General features: G+C 42.8%; 2 protein-coding genes across 6 annotated transcripts in view; one reads left to right on the top strand and one right to left on the bottom strand.

The window, feature by feature from the left end:
- The window catches only part of CARMIL1 (capping protein regulator and myosin 1 linker 1), a 280248-nt gene that overhangs the window by 143445 nt on the left and 108984 nt on the right, over positions 1 to 27819 (bottom strand). For all 5 annotated transcript variants that reach the window (XM_050941772.1, XM_050941775.1, XM_050941773.1 and 2 more), the window contains exons 3-9: positions 26778 to 26828; positions 21882 to 21941; positions 13758 to 13879; positions 10963 to 11060; positions 10552 to 10622; positions 10356 to 10429; positions 2770 to 2845 (exon numbers count right to left, since the gene is read on the bottom strand). In XM_050941772.1, coding sequence (XP_050797729.1) covers positions 2770 to 2845; positions 10356 to 10429; positions 10552 to 10622; positions 10963 to 11060; positions 13758 to 13879; positions 21882 to 21941; positions 26778 to 26828 — 552 coding nt within the window. The remainder of the gene's footprint in view (positions 1 to 2769; positions 2846 to 10355; positions 10430 to 10551; positions 10623 to 10962; positions 11061 to 13757; positions 13880 to 21881; positions 21942 to 26777; positions 26829 to 27819) is intronic.
- LOC127045612 (uncharacterized) overlaps positions 1 to 27819 on the top strand; it is a 251489-nt gene that overhangs the window by 156269 nt on the left and 67401 nt on the right. The window lies entirely within an intron of this gene.

Genomic DNA, 27819 nt, shown 5'->3' with positions numbered 1-27819 from the left:
TTTTTGGTGGGCCTCTCAGAGCTTTACTATGTGCCCAAAGCTTTCATTTGGTTGACTGAGCCTATCGCTGGCTCACTCCCAGATTTTCAGGGGATGGACATCAAATAAGCTTGTTGTTATTAAACCCCTCCACACAAACATTCATATTGGTGTCCTGAGAAAAGTGCAATGTCTGACAACAACGCTGGTCAGCTCCTGGAACAGGAAATAGTCCAAGCACTGCTGATTTTGACGTTTCCATGCTAAAAGGTTTCACACCACTGTAGTTATCATAGTGATCATGAAAGCAAAGAGCTAATTGTCACTCAAATTGAGAGACAAAGTAATATCGTTTTTGGACCAACTTCTGTCAGCGAGAGAAACAGGCTCTCGAGTTTAGGCCATGTCTACCCTGGCACTTTCATCGTTAAAACTTTTGTCACTCAGAGGTGTGAAAAAAACACACCCCTGAACGACAAAAGTTTTAACAACGAAAAGCACCAGTATGGACGGCGCTTCGTCAACAGGAGATGCTTTCCCGAAGCTACTGCTCCTCACTGAGGGTGGTTTTAGTTTTTTGCCGGGAGAACTCTTTCCTGGCAATGAAGAGCAGCTATAAGGGCACCTTATAACAGCTTGGCTGCAGAGGCACAGCCATGCCATTGTAAGGCATGCAGCGCAGCCATACACAGACCTCTTCTTCAAGTCTGGGAAAGGAAGTGTCATAGCTAAATGCAAGGTGGAACAGATTGTTTAGCATAAGCAGTTAGCACATATCCTAAGGAACCATTCAAAGTAGACTGACCTGTTAACACCTCTTGCATTCAAGAGACAAAAAGAGGGGGTTAGTGGATTATAGATTGTTGTAACAAGCCATAAATCCAGAGTCTCTGTTCAGTCCATGATTTTTAGTATATAGCAGAGTTACGAATTTAAGCTCCCAGGCTTGTCTTTGGAAAGTGTTGTGCAGCTTTCTTTTGAGGATGAGAACTGATAGGTCATACAGTGATCACATTATGAAAAATGTACCCACAAGAACTCTGTGTGGCTCAACTCTCTTCTCAAAAGAAGTTGGTCCAAGAAAAGGTATTACCTTTCCTCCTTGTCTCTCTAATATCCTGGGACCGAAATGGATACAACTACACTACATATTCCAATTGAGAGACAGACAAGGCAGTACTAAGTAGAACTAGTTGAAAAACTGGATATTTTACCCCGCAGAAAATTTTGACAAAATGAAGACAAAAGTTTAGTTGTGTAAATTTTCAACATAAAATTTTGATTTTGGCAGAAATGCAAAAACCCAAAGATTTCAGATAAAAAACAAAGATTCCAATTTTAAAATGCTGCTGTAGTGCCTCATGGGAGTTGTAGTTTGGATACCTTATGCTCCCACTCTCCTCTATAGGGCAGGTTCCCTAGTCAGAATATGTCTCTCGTGATGCACCACAGTCCCCTTCTTGGTTAAGGGTTCATCACTGGAGATATTGTTCAGCTAGGAAGCCGGGTCCACAGAGAATAGGGACATCAGGCACCAGAACTTCAAATCCCATTAAATACTGTAGTGGCATGTACACATCAAACTATTTGATCATTCATAGAAATAGTGCAGTCTTTGGGTGTTTGGGTTTTTTTGTTTTTGTTTGTGTTTGTTTTTTTGAAGAAAAATGGAAAATTTCCCCAGAAAGCAGACACTTTTTGTGAATTTTTTTTTTACAAAAACCCAATTTTCCATCACAAACAATTTTGATTGAAAATTTTTGACCAGCCCTAATACTGAGCAAGCTTCTCTGAATGGCTTTAACAATATACTTCAGTTAAAACTTGCAATACTACGCTATTTCAGTTTCAGTCCTGAGTCTCTGAAGCAGAGACTACCAATTGTGCCACATTCTTTGGTGCTGGTTTTATGATATGTACTAGAACAAGATAATCCAACTCAATTCTACCTCACTTTAACGTCAGAATTTGAAACTAGGACTCCAAAGAAGAAAGGAAAGTGTACTTTCTACATTTATTCTAAAGCCTCTCAAAGTTATTTTCAGATACCACAGCTTTCAGTACATCACTAGCAATCAGGTTTTCATGTAATGGGACACTATTGAGGGGAAAACTACAAGTAAATTTTTTAGGCCAGTAAATTTGCACCAATTCGCATTAGCAGAGAATTTGGTCCTTCATTTTTAAGATCCACAGACTCCAATCCTAGATATGAAGAAAGATTTTTGGGCAGGCTTGAAAAACAATTAACCTTCACTTTTTAAATAAAGTTTTTTTGATTTATTAAGTTTAAAGTCATCCAATAATCAGCCATTTTTAACAGCTTCTTCCAGTGCACCTTGCTGGTTTGGTGGAACAACGTAATTATCTTACAGGATTACATATTTATTATTATATCTGACTGTCTTCACTCCAAGAAAGTGGATGCTTCTTCATCAGGATGTAATGCAGAGAGAGAGGAAAGACTACTTTCAATAGTGCAGGAGCAGTGCAAACACAATCCAAATATCCCCCACCCCCAAAATGGTTTCTTATTTAGTCATACAATACTGCTGAAAACAGCTAAAAATAAGCCATGAAATATTTTGTGGCATCACTATATTCAAACAAACTCTGTAAACTTTATTAACTAAATGTTATTGCAAGTTGATTTTTAGAAAAAATATTTTCCAGCAGAGTCTACTCAGCTTTCCATTGATGAATAATACATCTTTCTGAAAATGGATACAGTGTGCTATAAAATACAGCAAAGCCAGATAACAGTAGATGCACCTTCATTTTATTACTTACTAATTTCAGATCCTTAGAGGACAGCTTTGTAAACCACTGATTGTATTCCAGAGCAGCAACTATAGGTATTAAGTCTCTAGAAAAAGAAAAAGGGTTTTAAACACTGTTCACACTTATTGTCAAGTTGGTCAGCTGAACACTTATTCTTATATACTTAATTTACTTTGACTCTTTCTTAATAGTCAATTATCAGGATTTTAGAAAGCTCTGCATTTTAAAAATACAAATAGTGGAGGGGGGAAATCAATTGGATTTGGTATGACTTGCCTTAATTTTAATATGAACTTTTTGACTGGTCAAATAATATCCATATGAATATTTAAACCAGGAAATTGTCTGAGCTGACATCCCTAGTCATACTGTTACTTTTTCTTTTCTTCAGCCTGTTTCATATTTAAGCTTCTTAATCACCATTAATTATAGTTGAGCATGATACTAAAAGCTTTTTGGCAGCTTGATGATTTAATATAATTCTGTGACTGACTAATTCTAGTCAACATCTCCTTGTCTCTTCTCTCAAGTCAGATCCCCTAAGGAAACAGGGGCCGTGCAAAAGGATAATGTAACTTTCAGCACAAACTCTCTCCTAATTGTAAAAGGGATTTCACAAATGAAATTCTACATGATTCCTGTTCCCTTATTCAAAGATTCTTAATTTGATCTGCTCTCCTTCCGTTAGTTTCGCCACAAATAAATACTGATAAAGGCATGCTGTTAAAAACCTTTGCATGCAACACAAGAGCAGAATAACACAAAATATTATCATAGCATTTAGTATGCTTTGCAGTACAACTCAGCAGTCAGATAATCTTCCCCTCCCCCATATTAATACATATGGACACACACACACACACACACACACCACTCTATAAACCCTTCCCTTGCACAGTAGAAACTAGGACATACAGTGGAACCTCAAAGTTACCAATACCTCAGGAATGGAGGTTATTCATAACTCTGAAATGTTTGCAACTCTGAAGAAAATGTTATGATTGTTCTTTCAAAAGCTTACTTTAAATGAAACAGGCACAGAAAAAGTTTCTTTACCTTGTAAAAAAATTTTTTTTTAAACTTTCCCCTTTTTTGTAGTAGTAGTTTACTACTAATACAGTACTTTACTGCATTTGCTTTCTTTTAGTCCCTGCTGCTGCCTGATTGCACACTTCTGGCTCCAAATGAGGTGCATGGTTGGCCAGGCAGTTCAAAACTCTGGTATTCGTAACTCTGAGGTTCTACTGCAGCTGCTGTATATGTAATTATTCTAAATCTACCGAGAGCTAGTGCAAACTGAACGTTAATCTTCATGGGGCACAATCTGTAAATATTAGCTTTTATTTTATTTTATTTTTTTATTTTTTACTGTTCCTTCCCAAGCTTTCAATCCAGGAGCATGCACTGGTAGGCATCTTCTCTGTACACACAGCTCCTCTTTCCTTTATTTTTGCCCCATTTATCTGTTTTATTTCAACCATTTTTGATGGGGATATTAAACAAGTGGAGACTCAGATGCACCTGTGATTCTAATGAATGTTTCAGACAAACACTGACTAGACTATAGACTATAGCTTTCTATATTCTGAAATATAAGGCCATCTCTAATGCAGTAAGAGAATGACAATGTGCAGGAAAATCATGTTGTACACAACTGTAAAGCTAATATACAAGAAAGTTATTTGTATAGTCTATCTTTGATATAGAAATATGGTACACTACAAGGAATGGGCCTGTTGCCCATGTTGTTCAATATATACATGAAGCCTCTTGGTGAATTCATTTCCAAACATTTAGTACGGTATCATTGGCATGATGTTAATGATGATACACAAGGATTTCTCTCTTGTCCAACAGCTTCTGCAATTTTGGTCTCAGCTATGAAGTGGTATTTGAATATTGTTAGATGTATAAATTTGGACTATTTCATCTTCAAGCCTGGAAAAACAGAAGTCTTGCTTTTGAGTAGAGGTCATCTATACAAAACGAGCTAGTTTTCTCCTGTGTGGCTCCACTTGATGGGATTAGTATGAAGGTAATGAATCGGGTTTAGAACCTTGGTGTCTCTTTTGTCATTGCCTTGGCCTTGGCAAGCTAGGCATGGGACATGGTGCAAACACAGCTTTATTTTTCTGTTCTGCAATGTATTTATACCATAATGACTCGCAACAGTAATACACAAACTTTCGATCAGAAGAGCAACTGATGCAATTCCTTCTTCGCAAAGTTTTCAGCAGTGCTGCTCCATCAACCAGCTACAACATATTCAACATGATTGCTCACTCATTTGAGCTGCTATGATCCTAAAAAAAATCATTTTTAAAAATGTCTGTCTATAAAGCGACGGATGACTCTAAACTGACACTGCTGATTTATAAATCCTTATCCTTAATTCCTGCCCCTAATTATATTCAAGGCCTACTTCTATCAACTTATATGACTGGTATCAGTAGCTGCACTCACACAACTCAGCTGTTTAGGGATCCCATCTTCCCACCCATCATGCGTGAAGATGGCAAGACAATTACTTTCTACTGTGTAGAAGTTGCTCCCCATAGAAATCTACCTAATTTCATTCTTCACGTTTTAGATGAACCTTAAGGTATTTTTGTTTTAATTTTATTTGAAAAGGTGCTTCAGAAGGCTGTTAGCCCTACGTCTATTACTTTCCCCTATTTCCAATGCCTTCCTTTTCTCTTCTCCCCCTCATTCATTCTTGAGATTTTGATTAAAAAAAAGACATTTTATAATATTTTTATTACATTTTGATTTGATTACATTGTGTACGCTGTACAGTGACATCAGTGCTTTTGCTGGGAAATGAGAATGAATGCTAATTAAAATGATTAATTATTGACCATTTCCAAAAATAGAGATTTTCCACAACTTTTTCTTCACTCATTTATATTTAGTTATTTATATTTACAAGTTAGTTTGTTAACTATTTCACTGTTGAAAAATAAAGGGTTATTTACAAAAAGAATACTGTACATAACACAAAAGCATTGAAGGAAATGCAGAAAATCTCAGTAAGTCTCAACAATGCCAAGTTTTACCACCACATTAATGTTTTTCAAAACTTTTGTCCCCAGTGTGTTTAAAGATGGTGAGAAATCTAAATACTGAAGTATTTTTAAAACAAAGAACACAAGTTTCCAACTGAAGGTTGCTCACACTTTCCCCAGACAATTTATAAATTTATGGGACGTTCAAGCATACTAAAATATATGCTTCCCAAGTGAATATTCTGCTGCTAAGCTAAACAAGCTCTTTGCACTTTTTTTGGGGGGGGTAGGGAGGAGAGGGTGGGGAGGGAGAGCAGGTAGGCTAAACAATTTTCTGGTTCACAGCACAATACACCTTCGAATAAAACATAAGAAGGAGCATTCCCATGTGGCGAACTCTGTTATACAGTGCTACCGTGTTAAACAACCTTGGTTCTCAAACTCTTATCTATAATTCATGAAATTTTATGCTGACCTCTAGCAAAAATGTGCACCTGCAAAACAGGTTTAACAGACATATTTTACATTGCAGGAAAAATATAAAAAGCATTTGTGCAGTGCATGGAATGCACGGTAATAACATTGAGGTAGGGTCACCACTTTATTTCCTATCATTATGACATGTCACTGTACTGTTACCTCACAAGACAGCGTGCTGAGCTACAATAGTTTTCCTAGCATTTTAGTGATCCTGAAAGTCTGGTCTGAAGGATATATGATAGTATTATAAAAATCAAGACTCTCACTAACGTTGGTGAATTAATATTATTGTTGCTTATTCATAGCGTCCTCAATGTTCTAGACACATTACAAAACACATACAAATATACTTTCTGCCCTGAAAATCTTATAGGCTCAGACTGGGATCTCAGATCTCATAACTAGTATCTTTAATTGATACTATAAGATCTTGGCTTCCCAATAGTTTGTACCAGCATTTTAGCAGGTTTCCACACACAAATTCTCTCTTATCTAATTTCCAAATCTTGGGATGCTGCAGGATCTTATCCTGACGTCACAAAAGGCTTTGTGACTTGTAAATGTCCCTTAACAACTACTGGATCTTTGACCTGGAGCAGTAATAAGCTATCTGCTAGAAATTATCATCTTAAAATGATATTCTGATTCTCTAGCTATTATTCTTTGGAGCACAAAACTCAATGTTGCATTCTCCAGTGCACCTTCTGCAGCACAATTGCATGTGCTCCAGTAAGTCTGAAAGTCAATTTTTTTTCAGATCTTAGGATGCCTGTCATCCAAACCAGCTGATTTGTACTATACGTGCTTCAGTTTTTCAAGAACTACTTTTATCTGCTCATCAACAGATAATACTTTCACAGGATCTTCCTTACTTGCTAATGGTTCAAACTTCTTTTCTATATAAGTAAGGAAGCCATTTTTAAATAATTTTTTCATAACCTCATCTCATTTACTGATGGACCCTGACATTCTCTCTGGTATTTTGCACCTGCAATACATTTTAAACTATTGTGCCTCTATGCCTGTTTGGCTTCTATGGAATGATTCTGCTTGTCTGCTGTCCTTATCTTGCCTCAGGAAACCTTGACTGAATATTCTCATTTGCCTGCCTCCTGCTTTTCCCTTTTCCATTATAAGATTTTAAACCTCAGCTTTCTGGCAGATTCTTATTTCTTTCATGCTTCTTTCAGAGAAACTGCAGTCTGCCACACTTTAATTATAGTGTCTCAAGGTTTCCTTGTTTTCTTCCAGACTGGTGGAATTTAAATTAAATATTTCTTCCCACTACATCTTACATACTAAATGTATTCAAAATTAGCTTTCCTGAAAACCACTGTCCTTATACTGCTGCATTTAGTGAACCAAATGTCATACTTAACAGAACTCAAGTAGATCATATTCACTGTTTCCAAGCTCCCCAGTTAGGTATTTTTTCCTATCAGTGAGCACATCCACAATGACTTCCATTCCAGTTGGAGTCTCTACTTTCTGAACAACAGGTAACTTCTAAATTTTCTGCAGACTGCTGGCAAAAATATCCCCTACTCTACACACAAGGGGAAGGAGACTCTGCAGGAGCAAAGGAAACACAGTTTACCTCTTCACTTTATTTAGGAGATGTAGAAAGGAACCTTCAAGTTGTTGTGCCCCAGACAGAAAAATATCTATTGGCTAATTTCATGAGTAAGTCAAATTTTAAAAGGTGAAATCAGATGGAAAAAAAAAAAACAGACAAACTCACTACAACGCCCTTGTGGAAAAAATGTAAGTAAGCAAGCAAGCTCCAAAATGAAGTGTGCTCTGCATGGCTTTTGTGCTGATGGGGAAGAATAGCTTTGTAGAAGCTAAACTGAGGGTAAGACCACTCCATCAGGCAACCCCCAATTGACAACTCTCAGACTATCTCCATTTTACATGGGAAAGGATCAACCCCTTAGGAAGGACTAGATGAAAGGAGAAAATTATGACTTTCAGAGTATTATTACTACTCCTGTGGGAATTCTGTGCCACTGCATACATGTAGCATTCCAGTCCTCTGCAGATTTTTTTTCTCTCTCTGCAGAAAATACATTCTGCCGGAGAGGTGATGCAATTATGCCTTTCGCCCACCAGGGGCTGCTGTGGTGTCAGACGGAGGGCAGTCAGCTCACCAGCTTTAGCAGTCAGGAGTCCATAAGAAAGAGGAGAAGGTGCATTCCTCACAGCACCCTGCCCACAGGGCCAGCTAAGGAGGCACGGGACATGGCGGGGGGACAGACAGAGCAGGGCACATGGGGCTGCGGGGGGGGGGGGAGGGTCACACAGACTGAGATTCAGAAGAGCTAGTGGGGTGGGGGACAGACTGGGGCAAGGACTGAATGGGAGTGAGGGTGCAGAGCCACATGGGGACTCAGGGGTGGCTGAATGGGGGTGCATGGACACATGGGGACAGCAGGAGGAAGGGTTGCTGAGTGGGGGTGCAAGGACACATGGGGATAGGGAAAAGGGGGTGCAGGGACACACGGGACGGCGCAAATGTGCTTGACTGAATGGGAAAGGCTAGGAGTCAGTCAGGGTCTGCATGGGAGAAGCTCCCTAACAATCCCTGCCTCCTTCAGCCCCCCAAAAATCCCGTTCCATGCTTTTCCCACCCACACCCAACAACACCAAGTTTACTCCCAAGCTCACAGACGCATAGACTTTAAGGTCAGAAGGAACCATTATGATCATCTAGTCTGACCTCCTGCACAATGCAGGCCACAGAATCTCACCCACCCATTCCTGTAACAAACCCCTAACCTATGTCTGAGTTACTGAAGTCCTCAAATCGTGGTTTGAAGACCTCAAGCTGCAGAGAATCCTCCAGCAAGTGACCTGTGACTCATGCTTCAGAGGAAGGCGAAAAACCTCCAGGGTTTCTGCCAATCTGCCCTGGATGAAAATTTCCTTCCCGACCCCAAATATGGCGATCAGCTAAACCCTGAGCATGTGGGCAAGACTCACCAGCCAGCACCTAGGAAAGAATTCTCTGTAGTAACTCAGATCCCACCCCATCTAATATCCCATCAAAGACCACTGGGCATACTTACCGGCTAATAATCAAGGATTAATTAATTGCCAAAAGTAGGTTATCCCATCATACCATCCCCTCCATAAACTTATCAAGCTTATTCTTGAAGCCAGATATGTCTTTTGCCCCCACTACTCCCCTTGGAAGGCTGTTCCAGAACTTCACTGTTCTAATGGTTAGAATCCTTCCTCTAATTTCAAGTCTAAACTTCCCAGTGTCCAGTTTATATCCATTTGTTCTTGGGTCCACATTGGTACTAAGCTTAAATAATTCCTCTCCCTCCCTGATATTTATCCCTCTGATATATTTAGAGAGAGCAATCATATCTCCCCTCAGCCTTCTTTTGGTTAGGCTACACAAGCCAAGCTCTTTGAGTCTCCTTTCATATGACAGGTTTTCCATTTATCGGATCATCCTAGTTGCCCTTCTCTGTACCAAGGGTCTGCTCTGAAAAAGTGTTGAGCACTCACAACTGCAACTGCAGTCAATGGGAGCTGTGCTTTGAATATATAAAGTGTTATATAATGCTAAGTGCTTTGAAAAATCAGGTCCTAGGCATGTCAAATATGGCACCCTACGTAATTGGAAGCTACCCTACCTCACAGAAGAGTTGTGAGGCTAGAGTCATTAATGTTTAGATGCTTAGACGTTTTTCCCTGCAAGCAGCCTTCCCAGCAATTACTTCCCTCTCCTTCAGCTCCTCCATTGCTCCTGACTCCCCTAAGTGCTTGCACTGTTTCTGAGAGGTGCGGGAAATCCGTTTCTGTATTGTAGTTTAAATGAATTATTACTCAAAGTTCTGTATTAATATGCCTAGTAAGAAATCTTATTTGTCAAAAAACATTTCCTGAATCTTTTTTGTTTTCTGTATTATTACAGACATACTTGCTGACAGGCATTTTGAAAAAAATTACCAAAATAATTGATTTATTGGCATGATTATATTGCGTTATTTTGATAAATAATATATGCAGAATTTTATAATATTGGGTGCAGAATTTTTAAATTTTTTGATGCAGAATTCCCCCAGAAGTATATTATACTTATTGGACATTGTTTACCTGTGGTCAAGATGGCTGAAGTCTTGCAAATTCAACTCCCTGGTATCTTGGGTCAGATAGATTGTATCCACATCCTGTTATAAACGAACAAAACAACACATCTTAGGAAAACTGTTTTTCTTGGTTTCACAGTCTGCAGCTTCTCATTTTTTGTATAGTTAGCTGAAATAAACCTCAGTGTGAGATCCATACTTACCCACTGTACCTCTTCCCTATATGGAAATCCAAGCCAGTCACAAACACATGCATACATTTGTGAAAATCCCCCTGGAAAAAAAAATAAAAGAACACTTTTCACTACAGCAAACAACAAAAACCGTATGCACAATGTTTCAAAACTCACCCTCATTCCCTCTCAGAAACCTATCCATTATACTGCAGGCAGAAGCTGAAACAGACCAAGACTATAGTATATTGTCCCATACAGCAGGCTGCAATGAAGCTTTAAAAATAGCATCTTTATCCACCAATCAGGAGTCCACTCTGTGCTAATTACACCTTAAAACTAAATTACACCTTTACTGGGTTTTGCCAGAAATAGAATTGAACTTCCTGACACTGATGATTCCAACTTTTTTACATTTCAGGTTTAAAATTTCACTCTTACCACAAGGTCCCAGTTCTGTTACAGTCTGGCTGTCCCACAGCGCTTGGAGATTAGCCAGTCTTTCTGAGGGCTCCATAGTTACTTTTTTCATGATTCTCCTACATGCAAGAGGGAAGACATGCATGATTTTATAAGTTTCTACATGTGTCCACATATATATCACACACACACAAATCTTACATGTGTTTTAAATATAATCTTATGTATTTGTCATATGTTTGTGCACACAAAGGAAAATATTAGCATCTTTAATACACCTCAAGTCTATTCCTCAAACCCAAATGTAAAGCTGCAGAAACTGTAAAGCCAGATCTACACTACAGACTTATATCAGTATCGCTATGTCACTCAGGGATATGAAAAATCCACACCCCTGAGTGACAGTTATACCAACCTAATCCCTGGTGCAGACAGCCCTGTCGGTTGAAGAGCTTCTCTCATCAACACAGTTACTGCCTCTTCAGGAGATGGATTAACTAAACTGCGGGGAGATGCTGTCCTGTTGGTGTGGGAGCATCTTCACTTAAGCACTGTAGGTGCACTGATGCAGCATTTTAAGTGTAGACCTGCCCTAAGTATTTATTTTTCCCTTCTCCCGTCCAGTGAACTAATCCCAGGACTCCTGGAGTGATCTATTCCATTTCCCTCACACTAGCAAGAGCAAACGACTCAAAGCCATGGCTCACTGAAGCAACATAGCTTCATGGCATAGGTCCACTAATTCAAGGACCCCAAAACAACAGGGCTACAGTGTTAGACTATATAGTCATTACAGCCTGAGACCACGCTGCAACTATGCCAGGTGTGTCTCTTTTTTTAGACATATCTTCATTGTAGTTCTTATTGTGCATTGCCTTTCTGACACCAAAGGCTCAATAATTCCTGTTCTGTACCAGGCTCATCTTTTGCTCCAATTATTTTACATCACCAATGAGAGTAATGGCCACACTTCAAATGCTGCTGTTTCTACAGCGCCACATGTGAAAGTTTCTGCTGAAATATTAAACACTGTGCTAGAGAGCATGAGGATTCCTGAAGGGCTACAGGGGATCACGCTTGGGCTATGTTGGTTCTAACCTCTATATTCAGATAGTTTTCTTTCCTCTACAGAACAAAAACATTTAGCCCCTTTGCCTTTATTGTTAAGAAATAATATCATGTTTGTCTGAGGGCAAGAACAGATACGTATGTTTCCTCTGTTCAGTAAAACTCTAGAATAAGTTAGTAACAGGTGCTAATGGCGTGATGCAGCAATTGCTTTCCCCTACAGACCTATGAATGTCAACTTCCTTGGCATATAGGGTATGTGGTTACAAAGCCCTTTTGACGGATTCTGGTCTGACCTCAGTTTTACAACAGCAAATATTCATTGACTTGACTTTGAGAATCTGTTGATTGACACCAGTTTGACAGCAGAATCACATCTGGCTTTCCTCCCCTCCGAACCAAGATCTCTATATAGTTTCACAAAATGTTGCAGCAATGCCACCAAGGCAGCCCCAGAGAAAAAGGTACAAAGTCCAAAATAATCAAATAAGATGTTGAGAGATATGCAGCTTTGAAGTCCTCTTTCTCCATTTTGGCTATAGTATCTCTAGCTGTTCCTGCCAACAAATTGCCTTATTATGAGCCCGAAGGAGGATTTTAGTCTCTATCATGGTAAACAGTAGCGATGCCTTAGAGATTTAAAATAAGAAAGGAAGAAAAAAGTACCAGTTTAAATTTAGTGACTATTTCCTACTCAACCTACAGGAATGTTGAGTAACACAGGATGCAAAGCGGAGAGAAAACAATAAATGACTTCTGCTGTGTCATTTACATTTTTCCGGAGTGAGAGTATTAAAACCATTACTTGTGAAAGTGTTTGTCAAGGGGAAAACTATATTTTATAGAGAGCATATATATGTTTGTTGTTTAAACTCTTAGAAAATTAGGAGTAGAATGGAGAGTAGCAGAGTGATCAGATATGGGAGGCACCAACTAAAATGGGGCACGAGAAAGACAAGGAACCAAGTGAGAACGAAGTGAAGAAAATCAAAGAAAAACTATTCAGCATTGTTGTAGGATAAAAGAATGCAGGAAAGGAGCATGGCAGAGATAGGAAAAAGGAAACAGAAGGTAGGAATGATTGTGAAAGATGAAATACTGAAGCAGAGTAGAAAGTACAGACAAATTTCTGAGGGCAAGTGAGAAAGACAGCAGTACAGTTGTTTTGCGGCAGGTATATGATTTAACAATTGGGCTCCCCACTGTTGACATCTGAAAAATGATGAATGTCATAGTCCTCTCTCCACTCCCCCATTTGGATTTTAGCCACGGATAAGGACCCGGAAAGATCTAGCCAACATCACAGTTGTTTACAGACACCCATTAGGGAAAAGAAGTTACTGAAAACAAAGGGCTGGACCCTCAAGTGTGCAAAGATCTGTGAAGTGAGGGGGCAAAAAAAGGTGACCTTAAGGCACCATTAGGCCCTCTTCCAATCCTTGGAACTGCAGAGATGAGTCTGGCACCCAGTCTTTCAAGTGGCTGTTAGGTCACTGGGAATCTCCAAAATACAGCATGCTCCAGCCATGCCTGCCTTTATGAAGACTTCACACTAGTTAAGGCTTCTTCCGTATTACTATAAAGGAGCTCAAGTGAAGGTCAGGCCCTGGCCCAAAGCGTTGCTTATATCTAAGGTATGTTCCTAATGAAAGGTGAGGACCAGAGGGCAGGGAACAGTGGCTAGTCAGCCTACCTGAACAATCTGGTGAGCTATATGCATTATAGGTGTTCAAAAAATGAGTACCTACACTGGAGACAGACCAGGGAATATTTTCCTGAGGCATGTTCCAATGTGTGCCATCACCTCATTCACATCTTCTGATGAAGCCATCTTCATGGAAATGCTGCATTTCTCTGTTTCAACAATCAGCTACATAAAATATAGATCAGAAAAAAATATAAGCACTGTAGAATTAATTTCCAGTTAAAGAAATCTTTTGAATAATAATGGTTGAATGTTAAACATATGCTTATTTACACATTGATTATTACAATCATGTGACAAATGCTCCAAGTAAGAACTACTCTCCAATAGAGGAAGGAAGTTTATATTCAAAGTTTTCTTTTTGTTTAAGCCAAATGTCTTCCACCATCACAGCATGAACGTTTAAAAATGTCCTGATCTCAACTGAAAGGTTTCAAAATAGCAGTCGTGTTAGTCTGTATCCACAAAAAGAAAAGACGGTTACTCACCTTTGTAACTGTTGTTCTTCGAGATGTGTTACTCATATCCATTCCAGTTGGGTGTGCGCGCGACGCATGCACATTCGTCGGAAGACCTTTTTTTTTACCCTAGCAACACTCGGCGGGTCGGCTGGGCGCCCCCTGGAGTGGCGCCACTATGGCACCGTATATATATACCCCAGCCAATCCGGCCACCCTTCAGTTCCTTCTTGCCGGCTACTCTGACAGTGGGGAAGGAGGGAGGGTTTGGAATGGATATGAGCAACACATCTCGAAGAACAACAGTTACAAAGGTGAGTAACCATCTTTTCTTCTTTGAGTGATTGCTCATATGCATTCCAGTTAGGTGATTCCCAAGCCTTACTTAGGCGGAGGGGTCGGAGTGAGATGTGGCAGCGTGCAGAACCGCTGAGTCAAAGGCTGCATCATCTCTAGACTGTTGGACCAGAGCATAGTGCGAAGCAAAGGTGTGGACCAATGACCAGGTCGCTGTGCGACATATCTCCTGGATAGGCACGTGGGCCAGGAAGGTGGTTGATGAAGCCTGAGCTCTGGTAGAATGCGCTTTGAGATGGCCCGAGGGGACATGAGCCAGGTCATAGCACGTGCGTATGCACGCTGTTACCCAGGAGGAGATCCTCTGGGAGGAGATGGGTAGACCTTTCATCCATTCAGCGACTGCCACGAACAGCTGGGGGGATTTCCGGAAGGGCTTTGTCCGCTCGATATAAAAAGCGAGCGCCCTACGGACATCTAAGGAGTGCAACTGTTACTCCCGTCGAGAAGAGTGAGGCTTCGGAAAGAAGACCAGGAGGAAGATGTCCTGGTTGGTATGGAAAGCCGACACTACCTTAGGGAGGAACGCCGGATGAGGTCGCAACTGTACCTTGTCCCTGTGGAAGACAGTATACGGTGGCTCCACCGTAAGCACTCGAAGTTCGGAGACCCTTCTAGCCGATGTAATGGCCACCAGGAAGACTGTCTCCCACGACAGGTATAGGAGTGAGCAAGTCACCAATGGCTCAAAGGGTGGATGCATAAGTCTGCTTACGACTAAGTTGAGGTCCCAGGTGGGGGCAGAGCAGCGTACTGGGGGGTAGAGGCGCTCCAGGCCCTTAAGAAATGTAGTAACTAAGGGGTGGGAAAACACGGAGTGGCCATTTTCTCTGGGATGGAATATGGAGATAGCCGCCAAGTGCACCCTCAGAGAAGATATCGCCAGGCCCTGTTGCTTAAGAGACCAGAGGTAGTCTAAAACAGCGGGGATCGAGACCTCAGAAGGAGTAACATCCTCTGTCGCACACAAGCAGGAGAAAGGTTTCCACTTGGCCAGGTACGCAGACCGAGTGGAAGGCTTTCTGCTGCTTAGGAGAACATGCTGTACCGGAGTGGAACAGCGTAACTCCATTCTGTTCAGCCATACAGGAGCCATGCCATGAGGTGAAGGGCCTGCAGGTCTGGGTGGTGAGGACTGCCGTGGTCCTGCGTTATGACGTCTGGAAGGAGAGGTAGGGTAATCGGGCTGTCCAGGGACAGGTTGAGCAGTGTGGTGTACCAGTGCTGTCTGGGCCACGCTGGCGCGATCAGGATTAGATGCGCCCTGTCCCTGTGGAGTTTTATTAGGATCTTGTGAACCAGAGGGGACGGTGGAAAGGCGCAGAGCAGGTGGTGCTCCCACGACAGGAGGAATGTGTCCGTGATCGATCCCGGTGAAAGACCCTGGAAGGAGCAGAATGCTTGGCATTTCCTGTTCATGCGAGAGGCGAACAGATCTATGAGGGGAAAACCCCACCTCTGGAAGACCGAATGAATAATGTCTGGTCTGATCGACCATTTGTGACAGAGGAAGGATCTGCTCAGCTGATCCGCCAGAGTGTTCCGAACCCCTGGGAGAAAGGACTCTACCAGGTCTATCAAGTGGGCTATGCAGAAGTCCCAGAGTCGAATGGCCTCTTGACACAGGGGATAAGAGCGAGTCCCTCCCTGTTTGTTGATATAATACATGGCCATTGTGTTGTCCGTAAACACTGAGACACAACGGCCATGAAGATGTTGTTGAAACGCCTGGTACGCGAGGCGGACTGCTCTCAGCTCCTGGACATTTATGTGAAGCGACAGCTGCTGTGATGTCCAAAGGCCCTGGGTACGAAGGTGACCTAGGTGAGCCCCCCAACCGAGAGATGACGCATCTGTTGTTAGGGACAGCGAGGGCTGTGGTGGATGGAATGGTAGCCCTGCACACACCAGGGAGGAAGTCAGCCACCAGTCGAGGGAGCGTAAGGTGCTCGGGGGAACGGTCACCAGAGAGTCTACTGGGTCCCTGCCCAGACGGTAGACCGAGTTGAGCCACATTTGAAGGGGCTGGAGGCGGAGCCTGGCATATTTTGTCAAATAAATGCAGGCGGCCATGTGGCCTAGTAGGCCGAGACACGTGCGAGCCGAGGTGACCGGGGAGTTCTGCAGACCTCGAATGATCGCCATGAGTGTCTGGAAACGTGGCTGAAGTAGGTAGGCCCTGGCTCGAATGGAGTCCAGGGTTGCCCCTATGAAGTCCAGCCTTTGTGTGGGAACCAGTGTGGACTTTTTGGCATTGAGGAGCAGCCCTAACCGGGAGAATAGGTCTGCAATTATGTTCACGTGCTGTCTGACCTGAGTCTGGGAGGTTCCCTTGACGAGCCAGTCATCCAGATACGGGAATACATGTATCTGTCGCCGGCAGAGGTGGGCGGCGACGACGGCCATACACTTCGTAAACACCCTCGGGGCCGTAGAGAGGCCGAAGGGGAGGACCGTGAATTGGAAGTGCCAGTGACTGGCTACAAAGCAAAGACACCTCCTGTGTGGAGGGAAGATGGCGATATGGAAGTACGCGTCCTTCATATCGAGGGCGGCATACCAGTCTCCAGGATCCAAGGACGGGATAATAGTCCCCAGGGAGACCATGCGGAACTTGACCATAAACTTGTTGAGGCCTCACAGGTCTAGGATGGGCCTGAGGCCTCCCTTGGACTTGGGGATCAGAAAGTAGAGAGAGTAAAACCCTTTTCCCTTCTCATCTGCTGGTACCTCCTCTATTGCTCCTGCAGTGAGGAGAGACTGCACCTCTTGTAAGAGGACTTGCTCGTGAGAGGGGTCCCTGAAGAGGGACTGGGTTGGGGGGTGGGAAGGCGGGGATGAAACAAATTGGAGGTGGTATCCTTGTTTCACTGTCCGTAGAACCTAGATGTCTGAGGTCAATTGGGACCACGCCGGGAGGAAGTAGGAGAGGCGGTTGGAGAAGGGAGGAGAAGGATCCTGTCCTGAAACTGGTACGCCGTCCTCATGCATACCTTCAAAAGGTAGACTTAGGCCCCGGAGGTGCTTTTGTGAGGCCGTTGTTTTGATTCCCTTGGGCTCCCGACTGGCGTCTACGGCCACCCCTCCCGCGCCTTCTGCTGAAGTCTTGTCTGTGCCGGGGCACAAAGTAAGGCCGGTGAGGTTGGGGCCGGAAGGGTCTGTGTTGGGTCACAGGCGTATGCATGCCCAACGAGCGCATGATGACCCCGTTGTCCTTTAAACTCTGCAACCTGGGGTCAGTCTTTTCAGAGAACAGACCCTTGCCATCAAAGGGTAAGTCCTGGATGGTGTATTGGAGCTCGGGTGGCAGGTTGGAGACCTGTAGCCATGAGATGCACCTCATGGTGATACCTGAGGCCAAAGTTCTGGCTGCCGAGTCGGCCGCATCGAGAGAAGCCTGGAGGGAGGTTCTAGCCACCTTCTTTCCTTCTTCAAGGAATGCGACAAATTCCTGGCGAGAGTACGGGGGTAGAAGATCTGTGAATCTACTCATCTCCACCCAGGTGTTGTAACAGTAACGGCTCAGGAGAGCCTGCTGGTTGGCCACCCTGAGCTGCAGGGCACCTGCCGAATAAACCTTGCGGCCCAGTAGGCCCATCCACCTAGCCTCCTTTGATTTGGGGGCTGGCACCTGTTGGCCGTGGCGTTCCCTCTCGTTGACCGATTGGACAACTAATGAGGAGGGAGGAGGATGAACATATAGGTACTCGTACTCCCAAGAGGGCACCATGTATTTTCTCTCAACTCCCTTTGCCGTAGGGGGAATGGAGGCTGGAGACTGTCATAAGGTGTCAGCAGTGGCCTGGATGGTTTTGATGAAAGGCAAAGCCACCCTAGTGGGGGTATCTGCTGACAGGATGCTGACAACTGGGTCCTCGACCTTTGGGACTTCCTCTACGGGAAGACTGATGTTGAGCGCCACCCTCCTAAGGAGGTCCTGATGGGCTCTGAGGTCTATCGGCGGGGGCCCTGATGATGAGGTCCCTGCCACTGCCTCATCTGGGAAGGAAGAGGATGATACACCAGGGATGAGGGGGTCCTGGATGGCCTCTTGCTCCTGGGTCGGCTCCTGCTCCAGCGGTATCGGGGAACCTGGTGGATAGGTTATCTGCTCTTCTGTCCCAGCAGGAGGGGGACGGCTAATGATGGCCTCTGGAGCTCAATGCTCTGAGGAAGCGGAGTGGGTCTGGAGCAATGGGGCACCCTGGGCCTGATGGTATGCCCAGGGTGTCCAAAAGGACCACTGGTGAGGTCCCGGGTCCTGAGACCGGACCTCCTGGAAGACCCTGGCAGGCACCTCTATATCTCGCTCCTGGTCGTAGTAACTGTCCGCGTGAGAGGACACCAACGACTGTCTGGACGGCCACGGAGGAGCAGAGAGACCTTGGGCCAAGGTTCCGACGGACCTCGCTGCCTTCTTTAACGGGGACCAGTTCCGGTATTCGTAGCGGTACCGGAATCGAGATCGGGACCTGCAACTGGACCGGTGCAGGGAGGTCAACCGAGATCTCGAGTCTTTGCGGTGTGAACGGCTCCGACAGGTACGGTGCCTGGATCGGCACCGTGGATAGTGAGGTGGAGAGCGGGAGTCCAACCACTGCCGTGTAGGGGAACGGTGCCGGGACTGCGAGCGGCGTCGAGAGCGGGAGCGTCGTCTTGACCTGGAGCATCTACAGGACCGCGATCTTGAGCGGTGCCGGTCCGCTGTGCCGATGGACGGTGGTCTAGGCAAGGTCGGCTTGCCCCGAGATTGGATTACCCGCACCGGCGGCGCCAGGGGTAGAGGCAGTGCCGAGTCCGTCAAGGCGATTAAGTCTCTCACCGCCGAATACGCCTCTGGCATGGATGGCATGGTGAGCTCTACCGTGGCACGTGCCAGGGAGCTATGAGGCGCCAGACTCGACTGCCCTTGTAGGACCGGAATCAACGGTGCCGATTTAGTCGGTGCCGCGGCGGGTATCTGCGCCAGGCAGTCCGAACTGGGCGCGCTCTCTGGCTGCGGCGTAGTTGGCGCCAAGACAGCAGGAGTCTTGGCCTTCTTTGACCTCGGGGAGAGGGAGTGACGCAGAGTCGACTTCAGTGCCGGTGTCGGCCGGTGCCAAGAGTCCTTAGGCGTGCCGGTGCGATTCAGTGCCGTAGGGGTGCCTCTGTTCACTGACTGACTGTCACTCGGTGCCAAAGGTGGCGGTGTCAAGGCTGCCTCCATGAGGAGCTGTTTTAGTCTGATGTCCCGCTCCTTTTTAGTGCGCGGCTTGAAAGCTTTGCAAAGACGGCACTTAGCTCTTAAGTGCGATTCCCCAAGGCACTTTAAACAGGAGTCGTGTGGGTCCCCTGTTGGCATCGGCCTGTGACAGGCCGAGCACGGTTTGAAACCCGGTGAGCAGGGCATGAGCTCCGGTGCCGGGAAGGGGCTACCCCCCGAACCCCACTAAGTAATACTAAACTAACTATACTATTAAAGTAAGAACTTACAACTAAATCTATCTACATATATCTATATATATAAGAACAATAACTATGTACATGATAACAACGAGAAACTACGAGTAGCTAGGGAAGGTGGAGGTCAGCTAAACCGCACTCCACTGTTCCAACGACCGACACGGGCGGTAAGAAGGAACTGAAGGGTGGCCGGGTCAGCTGGGGTATATATACACGGTGCCATAGTGGCGCCACTCCAGGGGGCGCCCAGCCAACCTGCCGAGTGTTGCTAGGGTAAAAAAAAGGTCTTCCGACGAACATGCACGCGGCACACGCACACCTAACTGGAATGCATATGAGCAATCACTCGAAGAAGAACAGGAGTACTTGTGGCACCTTAGAGACTAACATTTATTTGAGCATACGCTTTCATGGGCTAAAACCCATTTCATCGGATGCATGCAGTGGAAAATGCAGTAGGAAGAGATATATATACACACAGAGAACATGAAACAATGGGTGTTATCATACACACTATAAAGAGAGTGATCAGTTAAGGTGAGCTATTACCAGCAGGAGAGAAAAAAAAAACTTTTTGTAGTGGTAATCAAAATGGCCCATTTCCAGCAGTTGACAAGAAAATCTGAGGAACAGTAGAGGGGAAAATAAATATGGGGGAAATAGTTTTACCTCTCCAGCACATCATCAAGGATCTACAGCCTATCCTGAAGGATGATTTATCACTCTCACAGATCTTGGGAAACAGACCAATCCTTGCTTACAGACAGCCCCCAAACCTGAAGCAAATACTCACCAGCAACCACATGCCACACAACAAAAACACTAACCCAGGAACCTATCCTTGCAACAAAGCCCGTTGCAAACTCGATCCACATATCTATTCAGGGGACACCATCATAGGACCTAATCACATCAGCCACACTATCAGAGGCTCTTCACCTGCACATCTACCAATGTGATACATGCCATCATGTGCCAGCAATGCCCTTCTGCCATGTACATTGGCCAAACCGAACAGTCTCTACGTAAAAGAATAAATGGACGCAAATCAGACGTCAAGAATTATAACATTCAAAAACCAGTTGGAGAACACTTCAATCTCCCTGGCCACTCGATTACAGACCTAAAAGTTGCAATATTACAACAAAAAACTTCAAAAACAGACTCCAACAAGAGACTGCTGAATTGGAATTAATTTGCAAACTGGACACCATTAAATTGGTCTTGAATAAAGACTGGGAGTGGATGGGTCATTACACAAAGTAAAACTATTTCTCCATGCTGAAATTAAACTAATTCTGTGTATGCAGTGTAGCTGTAGCTGTGTCGGTCCCAGGAAATTAGAGAAACAAGGTGGTTGATGTAATATCTTTTATTGGACCAACTTCTGCTGGTGAGTGAGACAAGCTTTCGAGCCAAACAGGATTCTTCTTTAGGTCTTGTGTGTAACATAAGCACCACTATTTGCCAGTATTTCCCATAAAAATCCTTAGACTTGCATGGTATGGGATGAATAACCTCAGAAATTCATTGTTCTTCATTATTGCCGAGAAAAATATCACATTTATATTACAAATGAAAACTTACATCTAATTAGTTCTGTTCCAGCTGAGTTATGAAAGGGATGCATTTCTTATCTTCATCCCACCCACACATTTCATTCCTAAACTTGACTTTTAAAATTACTATTATTATTGCTAGGCTTTCCAAGCAGTGGGAACATAAGAATTCAAAATGTTCACTGTGCTTACTAGATGAGAAGCTCTACATTCAATAGCATTATCTGCTTGATCAGAATGAAGGTTTAAAACTAAGCAGAAAGTAAATGATTTCATTCTAATTAGAATACTTCTGGCACTGTAGATCAGAACTTCACAATATTAAATCCTTTAGGTCTTGAAAACACTCACCTGACCTGGTTTACTGGAGGTTACTCCTTGGATTTCTAAGTAGCTGAAAGTTAGTTCTAGCTGTAATATAAAACAAGTGCAGAATATAAATACCTTGTTTTCATTTTTAAACATTAACCAAAACATATGAAAATGCCACATTATTCACAAGTTAAGGAAGAGGAATGCATCTGGACTGATTAAACAAGAAGGTCAATAGTAATTGTCTCTCAGCTCTAATAACTTTACTGTGTACAAGTAAATATTTAGTACATTTGATTACATTTTATATTAAAGGTGTATTTATAAATAACTTTTTATGGGTTAAAAATGACTAGAAGAAGTTTCAAGGCTGTTCCCTGACTGAGTAGTATGCGTTACATGTAGTTCTAAGCACATCAGTACAAAATGTTATAGATGTTTATAAGCAACTTCTTGACCTATTGTACTCTAACTAGTTAACCATTTATTAATCATTAATTAGAGCTTTACGAGCTATTTATAAAAGCACTCTTCATAAATGTGACCATTTATTTTATGGAAAGAACACCTACACAGGCCTATAATAGCATGTAAGACACTTTTTATCTAGAGTAATCTTCCTCACAGACTATCATGTTATAGTTTTCACCAGTGAGTATATGGGCAGCACAGTTTAATGCCATTCTGCTCTCACTCAGGATTTTAGGATTAAAGGCTAAAATCCAATGAAAGTTTCTAATTATAACTCACACTTCTGTCCTCCAAAGAAATGAGCAATAACCAAAAAAAGTTTGTATTTAGTTTAGTGAAATTGATTTTTTCCCCTTTCTTTTTGTTGTTAAAAGTAGTTTTTCACAAAAGGGTGAACTAACTTTCCAATCATTTAGCTGAAAAGACGGTCAAAAGAATATGCACCAAGTTAAGAAACATAATGTACAGCAGCATCATAGCATGAAGCAGCCTGGAAAACTACACTTCCTGTTCCTGAAAAATGCTCCTCAACCAGCAATGGAAAGGTCCTTTATTTAGCCACAGAACAGATTCAGCCCAGGCAGTGGCAGTGCAAGCATTTCCTCATTGCTCACACCAAAGTATATCATTTTGGCATGAAGAGATCACCTTGTAAGAAATTCATTCATTTTCATACCCATTCAGTTACTTCTTATCTGAAATTGCCAGTTAATATCAGTTTTTGTGATGTGGACACCTATCTACTGTATCTTCCTCTACATTCACATAGGACAGCCAGTCATCAGATGGCAGCTTTTGATCACTAGTGACATACACTGTATTCAAACCACACATTTAGCAGTGAAAGTCTCCATATCCCATTGCCAGCCCAATACCGAGTCATCCAGTTCCCTAGAACCTAGGAACATTTTAAAAGTCTATTTAACACATTTCACAGTCAGGAGTATAGTGTACATGTATTTATTCAACAGACCATTATGGATCTTTTAGGAGCTTCTTTCCATCATCTAAAATGTTCCTACTTTGCACATTATTTATCCAGCAGTCTCTGATGGCCCCAGTAAAAGTATGTGCTGCGTGTGTGTTAACTTCGTATATTCATACTAACCTAAAACAGCTCTTCAAAACAAAACAAAAAAATCTATACAGAAGCAACAGATTCAAAAAGCTGGTCTTGAAAAGAACGCTTTTTGAATATCGGTGTGCAATAGCGAGGTGTGGCAACATCTCTATAATTAAGATGGGGGGATTCAATGTTGCAAGTGTGTGTGCTTGTGTGTGTGTGTAATACAATAAATCTTTCCAAAATGTATAACAAATAATTTGTGAGTCAATTTTCCCAGGATTGTTGAGTATACATGTTAATTTATGAATTAAAAATAATTAAAAGAGTTATTCTGTTAGCTAGTGGTATCCTGTAAAGGATAAATACTATTCTGAGTGTTTCACCTTTTTAGGATACCACTGGCTAACAGCCATCTGGGTTTGTTCACTTTCAAACTTTCCACATAGCTAAAACTCACTGAAAACTAGTACCAAAAGTACATTTGGAATCTTGAACCATCAAACATATCAGACACCAGATACTTAATCTGTGCATTTATGTCAACATTCAATATTTGCTAATGTTGCTAAGTTTGTAATACAGTGTGTATGTGGTGTGTTTCCTTCTCTATTAGAGGGAAAAGACAGCTCCTTGTCAATGTGTGGAGTCTGTCCAGGGCCGCCCAGAGGATTCTGGGGGTCTGGGGTCTTCGGAGGTGGGGGGCCCCGCTTCAGCAGTAAATTGGCGGCGGGGGGTCCTTCAGCTCCAGGACCCATAACCGAAGTGCTCCAAAGACACCCCCGCCGCCAAATTCCGCCGAAGCGGGACCCGCCGCCAAAGTGCAATCAAGTCTTCGGCGGTAATTCAGCGGCGGAGAGTCCTTCCACCCCGGAGTGGAAGGACCCCCCCGCCGCCGAAGACCCGGAGTGGAAGAAGCTCCGGGGGCCCGGGCCCCACGAGAGTTTTCCAGGGCCCCCGGAGCGAGTGAAGGACCCCACTCCAGGGGCCCCGAAAAACTCTCGCGGGGGCCCCTGTGGGGCCCGGGGCAAATTGCCCCACTTGCCCCTCCCCGGGCAGCCCTCAGTCTGTCACTATGTGTGGAAGTGCACTGTGCTGCAAAGAGGAGTCTCATAGACTCATAGACTTTAAGGTCAGAAGGGACCATTATGATCATCTAGTCTGACTTCCTGCACAATGAAGCCATACAATCTCTATAACAAACCCCTAACCTACGTCTGAGTTATTGAAGTCCTCAAATTGTGCTTTGAAGACCTCAAGCTGCAGAGAATCCTCCATAAAGGCTACTGCAAAGAGGAGTCCATAACTTGACTTTTTTTATGTTAGGCAAATGTCACATTTAACCAATCTTCATCTCTTTAATTATATTCATGTGCCTGGAATAAAATTTCAATGTCAATTTTATGAGCTGTTCAAGATGAGCTAATGCTTGGAATTCCATACAAAAGTAATACAGTAACCTCAGTACTGAAGTTCTCAGAACATAGTAGATTTCACAAAAGTTCCTTGAAGGAACCAAGGTGGTGAGTGTTTGTAATCTTTCTATTCCTCTTTCAGAAGGTCTGCGTAAGGGAGAGATGTCTTCGTATCGCAGAAATAAAGTCTACTGCATCATTGGGGAATGGAGAGAAGGAAATACTTGATCAGCCATAAATAAAAGAAAAAGATTATAGCAGTAAACTGACACTAAAAATACAAATCAATTACATCCTCCTCCAGTCCACATTGCACTTTTCAGGACAACTAAATCACTCTACCACTTGTCCATAGTTAGTGTATTAAATGATCATAGGTTATATTATCATCTCAGGAAAATGTCACATGTTCTCATCTCTCTCAACGCTCCTTTGCTAGATGACATCAAGAGGAGTCACTGAGCTCATCAGCAACATTAAGATCCCGTGCAGCTTTTTAAACTTTCTAGATTTTAGGAAGTCAACTACCATGCACACCTATGCTAGTAAAGAAAGACGCTCTCAACAAGCATACTGGTGTTGAATCAGAAAGGATCCAATTTCCAAAAGAAATTGTGTCTGTGAAGAGCGGTTTTCATTTGAAAACTATTCATCCATTTCACTTATCATCGATGCCACCAATTTCATTAGCCTAGAATAGAGATTTTAGGCTTTGATTGGGGGGGGGGGGGGGGGAAGAGATACAGCACAATCAATCTCACAAGATATTATGAAATAAAGGCACCAAAAAGACATTTTTAAAAGTGTTTTCAGTGCTAAATTAATACTATGGCTATTTCCACTGATTATTTTTCTGCCATTTCCATTCTCAGAACATTAAATGATACCGTTTCCACTTGACATATGAAACTCTGCAGCCCTCATTTCTTTCCATAAACATTAGGGACACCAAAAGAAGAGTCTTTTTAGCCTTCAGTACATGTTTTCAGTCTGGATATGAGGGAGAGGAGCACTTTCCAGCACCAGTGATTATCATTTGTTAATCTTTCTCTGTATATGTGCACAACTAAGCAGAACATGAACATTTGCCAAAAGCATGTTAATGGACTCTGGGTGGGAGAAGAGATTATCTCCTGATTCAAAATCATCCTGCTCCACACAGAAATGTATTGTTCCTCTGCCATGACAATTGTTCCACATTGTCATGGGACTGAAATAAGTATTTCATGGCCTTTATAAGGTAGGTTGGCAAAATGCCTCTCATAGCAAACTATGGACTCCATGGAAAACAACAGAGATTATTCCACCGAGAACAGTAGGATTCAGAACACTCCATATCATTTCTAATTTGGAGTTCAGAGAGACAACAATTTAGAATATGTCTATACTGTAATCAGAAGTAGGACTGCAGTGTGGGTAGGCATACCTACACGTTAGCTTAAATCCAGCAAGGGTAGCTAAAATACAGTGAAGACGCAGTGACACAGGCTTCAGTGTGGGCTGTACAAGCAAGTACTTGTGTTGATAGCCCATGCTGCCACACTTTCACTGATATTTTTTAGCCACACCAGCTAGATCAAACCTAGAGCAGGTATGTCTCCCCTAATTGCAATCTCACGCACCAACTGCAGTGTAGGCAATACCTATAGAGTAATGCCATCAACTTGTCTGGGAACTAACTCACCTGGATCCCATTAGGAGTCTTATGAACTGCGCAGTTACAACACCTCAAGTTATTTGTAATGCAATTCTTCACCCATACACATTTTTAAAAGTCTAGGTTCTCCTATAATGTTTCACCTATGTGCTGACAAAACCATTTAAGAAGGCAATTACTGAAAAAGCATTCTAACAACTTTACACAAAAATTACTACTCCAGTCCTCAGATCTCTTTTCAGATGCATAAGCACTGTCATCAGTAAGTTTACATCACTGCAATGTATGAATATAATTGCAAAACAGGTACTGAAATAAAACAAACTTACCTTGGTGGGAATGCGGGATGTCAACAAGAAGGCCCGACATGATGTAAGCACCTAAAAAATGGAGAGCAAAAGCAGTGTTTCATATCTACAGGGACAGCACTTAGAAATATTTTAGTGTCTTTGGTAAGAATCTTTCTTTACGAAGTCTTTTACTGCTTCTCATAACTAAGTAATCCAAGGCATCAGATGAACAAGTGACTTGCACAAAGTCACACTGAGTCAGTGGTTGACTGTTTAAAAGACAGGCTTATATTTTCCAACAGATAAAAATGAGCAGAACTGAACAAGATAACTTCACAGACAACAAGGACACTAATTTTGGTCTTCTTTGGTGTCCAAGGGCCTGATCTTGCAAACACTTACTACCCAGATGTAGTACTTATCTAAGGCAAATAATCCCATTGAAGCTTTTGATAAGGATTGTTTGGGGATCAGGCCATACAGATCTGATCCAGCTCTCACTGCAGTCAGTAAGAGTCTTTCCGTTGACTTAGATGGGAGATTAGTCTCTAATCTAGTAGACCAGAGCGAGGAGAATTCTGTGATCTGGTTTTCTGTAAGTTGGCTACTATAGGAATCTTAATACCAGCTAGACAGAATATATTTAACTAAATTGAACAATAACATCTGAATAATTCCATTCTTATGAAATTTTAAAAAGAAATCAATTTGAAACGTGAAAACACCAGGAATGCAAAAATGTTAGTATTCAAGCGGAACACAAATAAGTCCAATGTATATAAAATATTAGCATGATGAGAGATTATGAACAAACATTTCCCTTCAGATAAACCCAGTGGATCTCTAAAGTAACAATGCATGCGTCTCCCACCAATGTCAATGGGAAAGAATTTCTGTGCTGGTAGGTAAAGCAGAAAATTGGAGTTGAGATTGAACAAACAGATCAGAAAGAACACTAGCTTCGAGAGAAGATTCAATGTTAGTAAAGTTTTTAGACATTACCTCAAGGAGAAATACTATAGTAAGAGCAAAAAAAATACTTCAAATTTCGATAGCACTTTCCATCCAATCGACCTTCGAG

Source organism: Gopherus flavomarginatus, chromosome 2, assembly GCF_025201925.1.
Source record: "Gopherus flavomarginatus isolate rGopFla2 chromosome 2, rGopFla2.mat.asm, whole genome shotgun sequence".
In the NCBI taxonomy this organism is placed as follows: Eukaryota; Metazoa; Chordata; order Testudines; family Testudinidae; genus Gopherus; species Gopherus flavomarginatus.
This window is presented reverse-complemented; position numbering and strand designations above follow the sequence as displayed.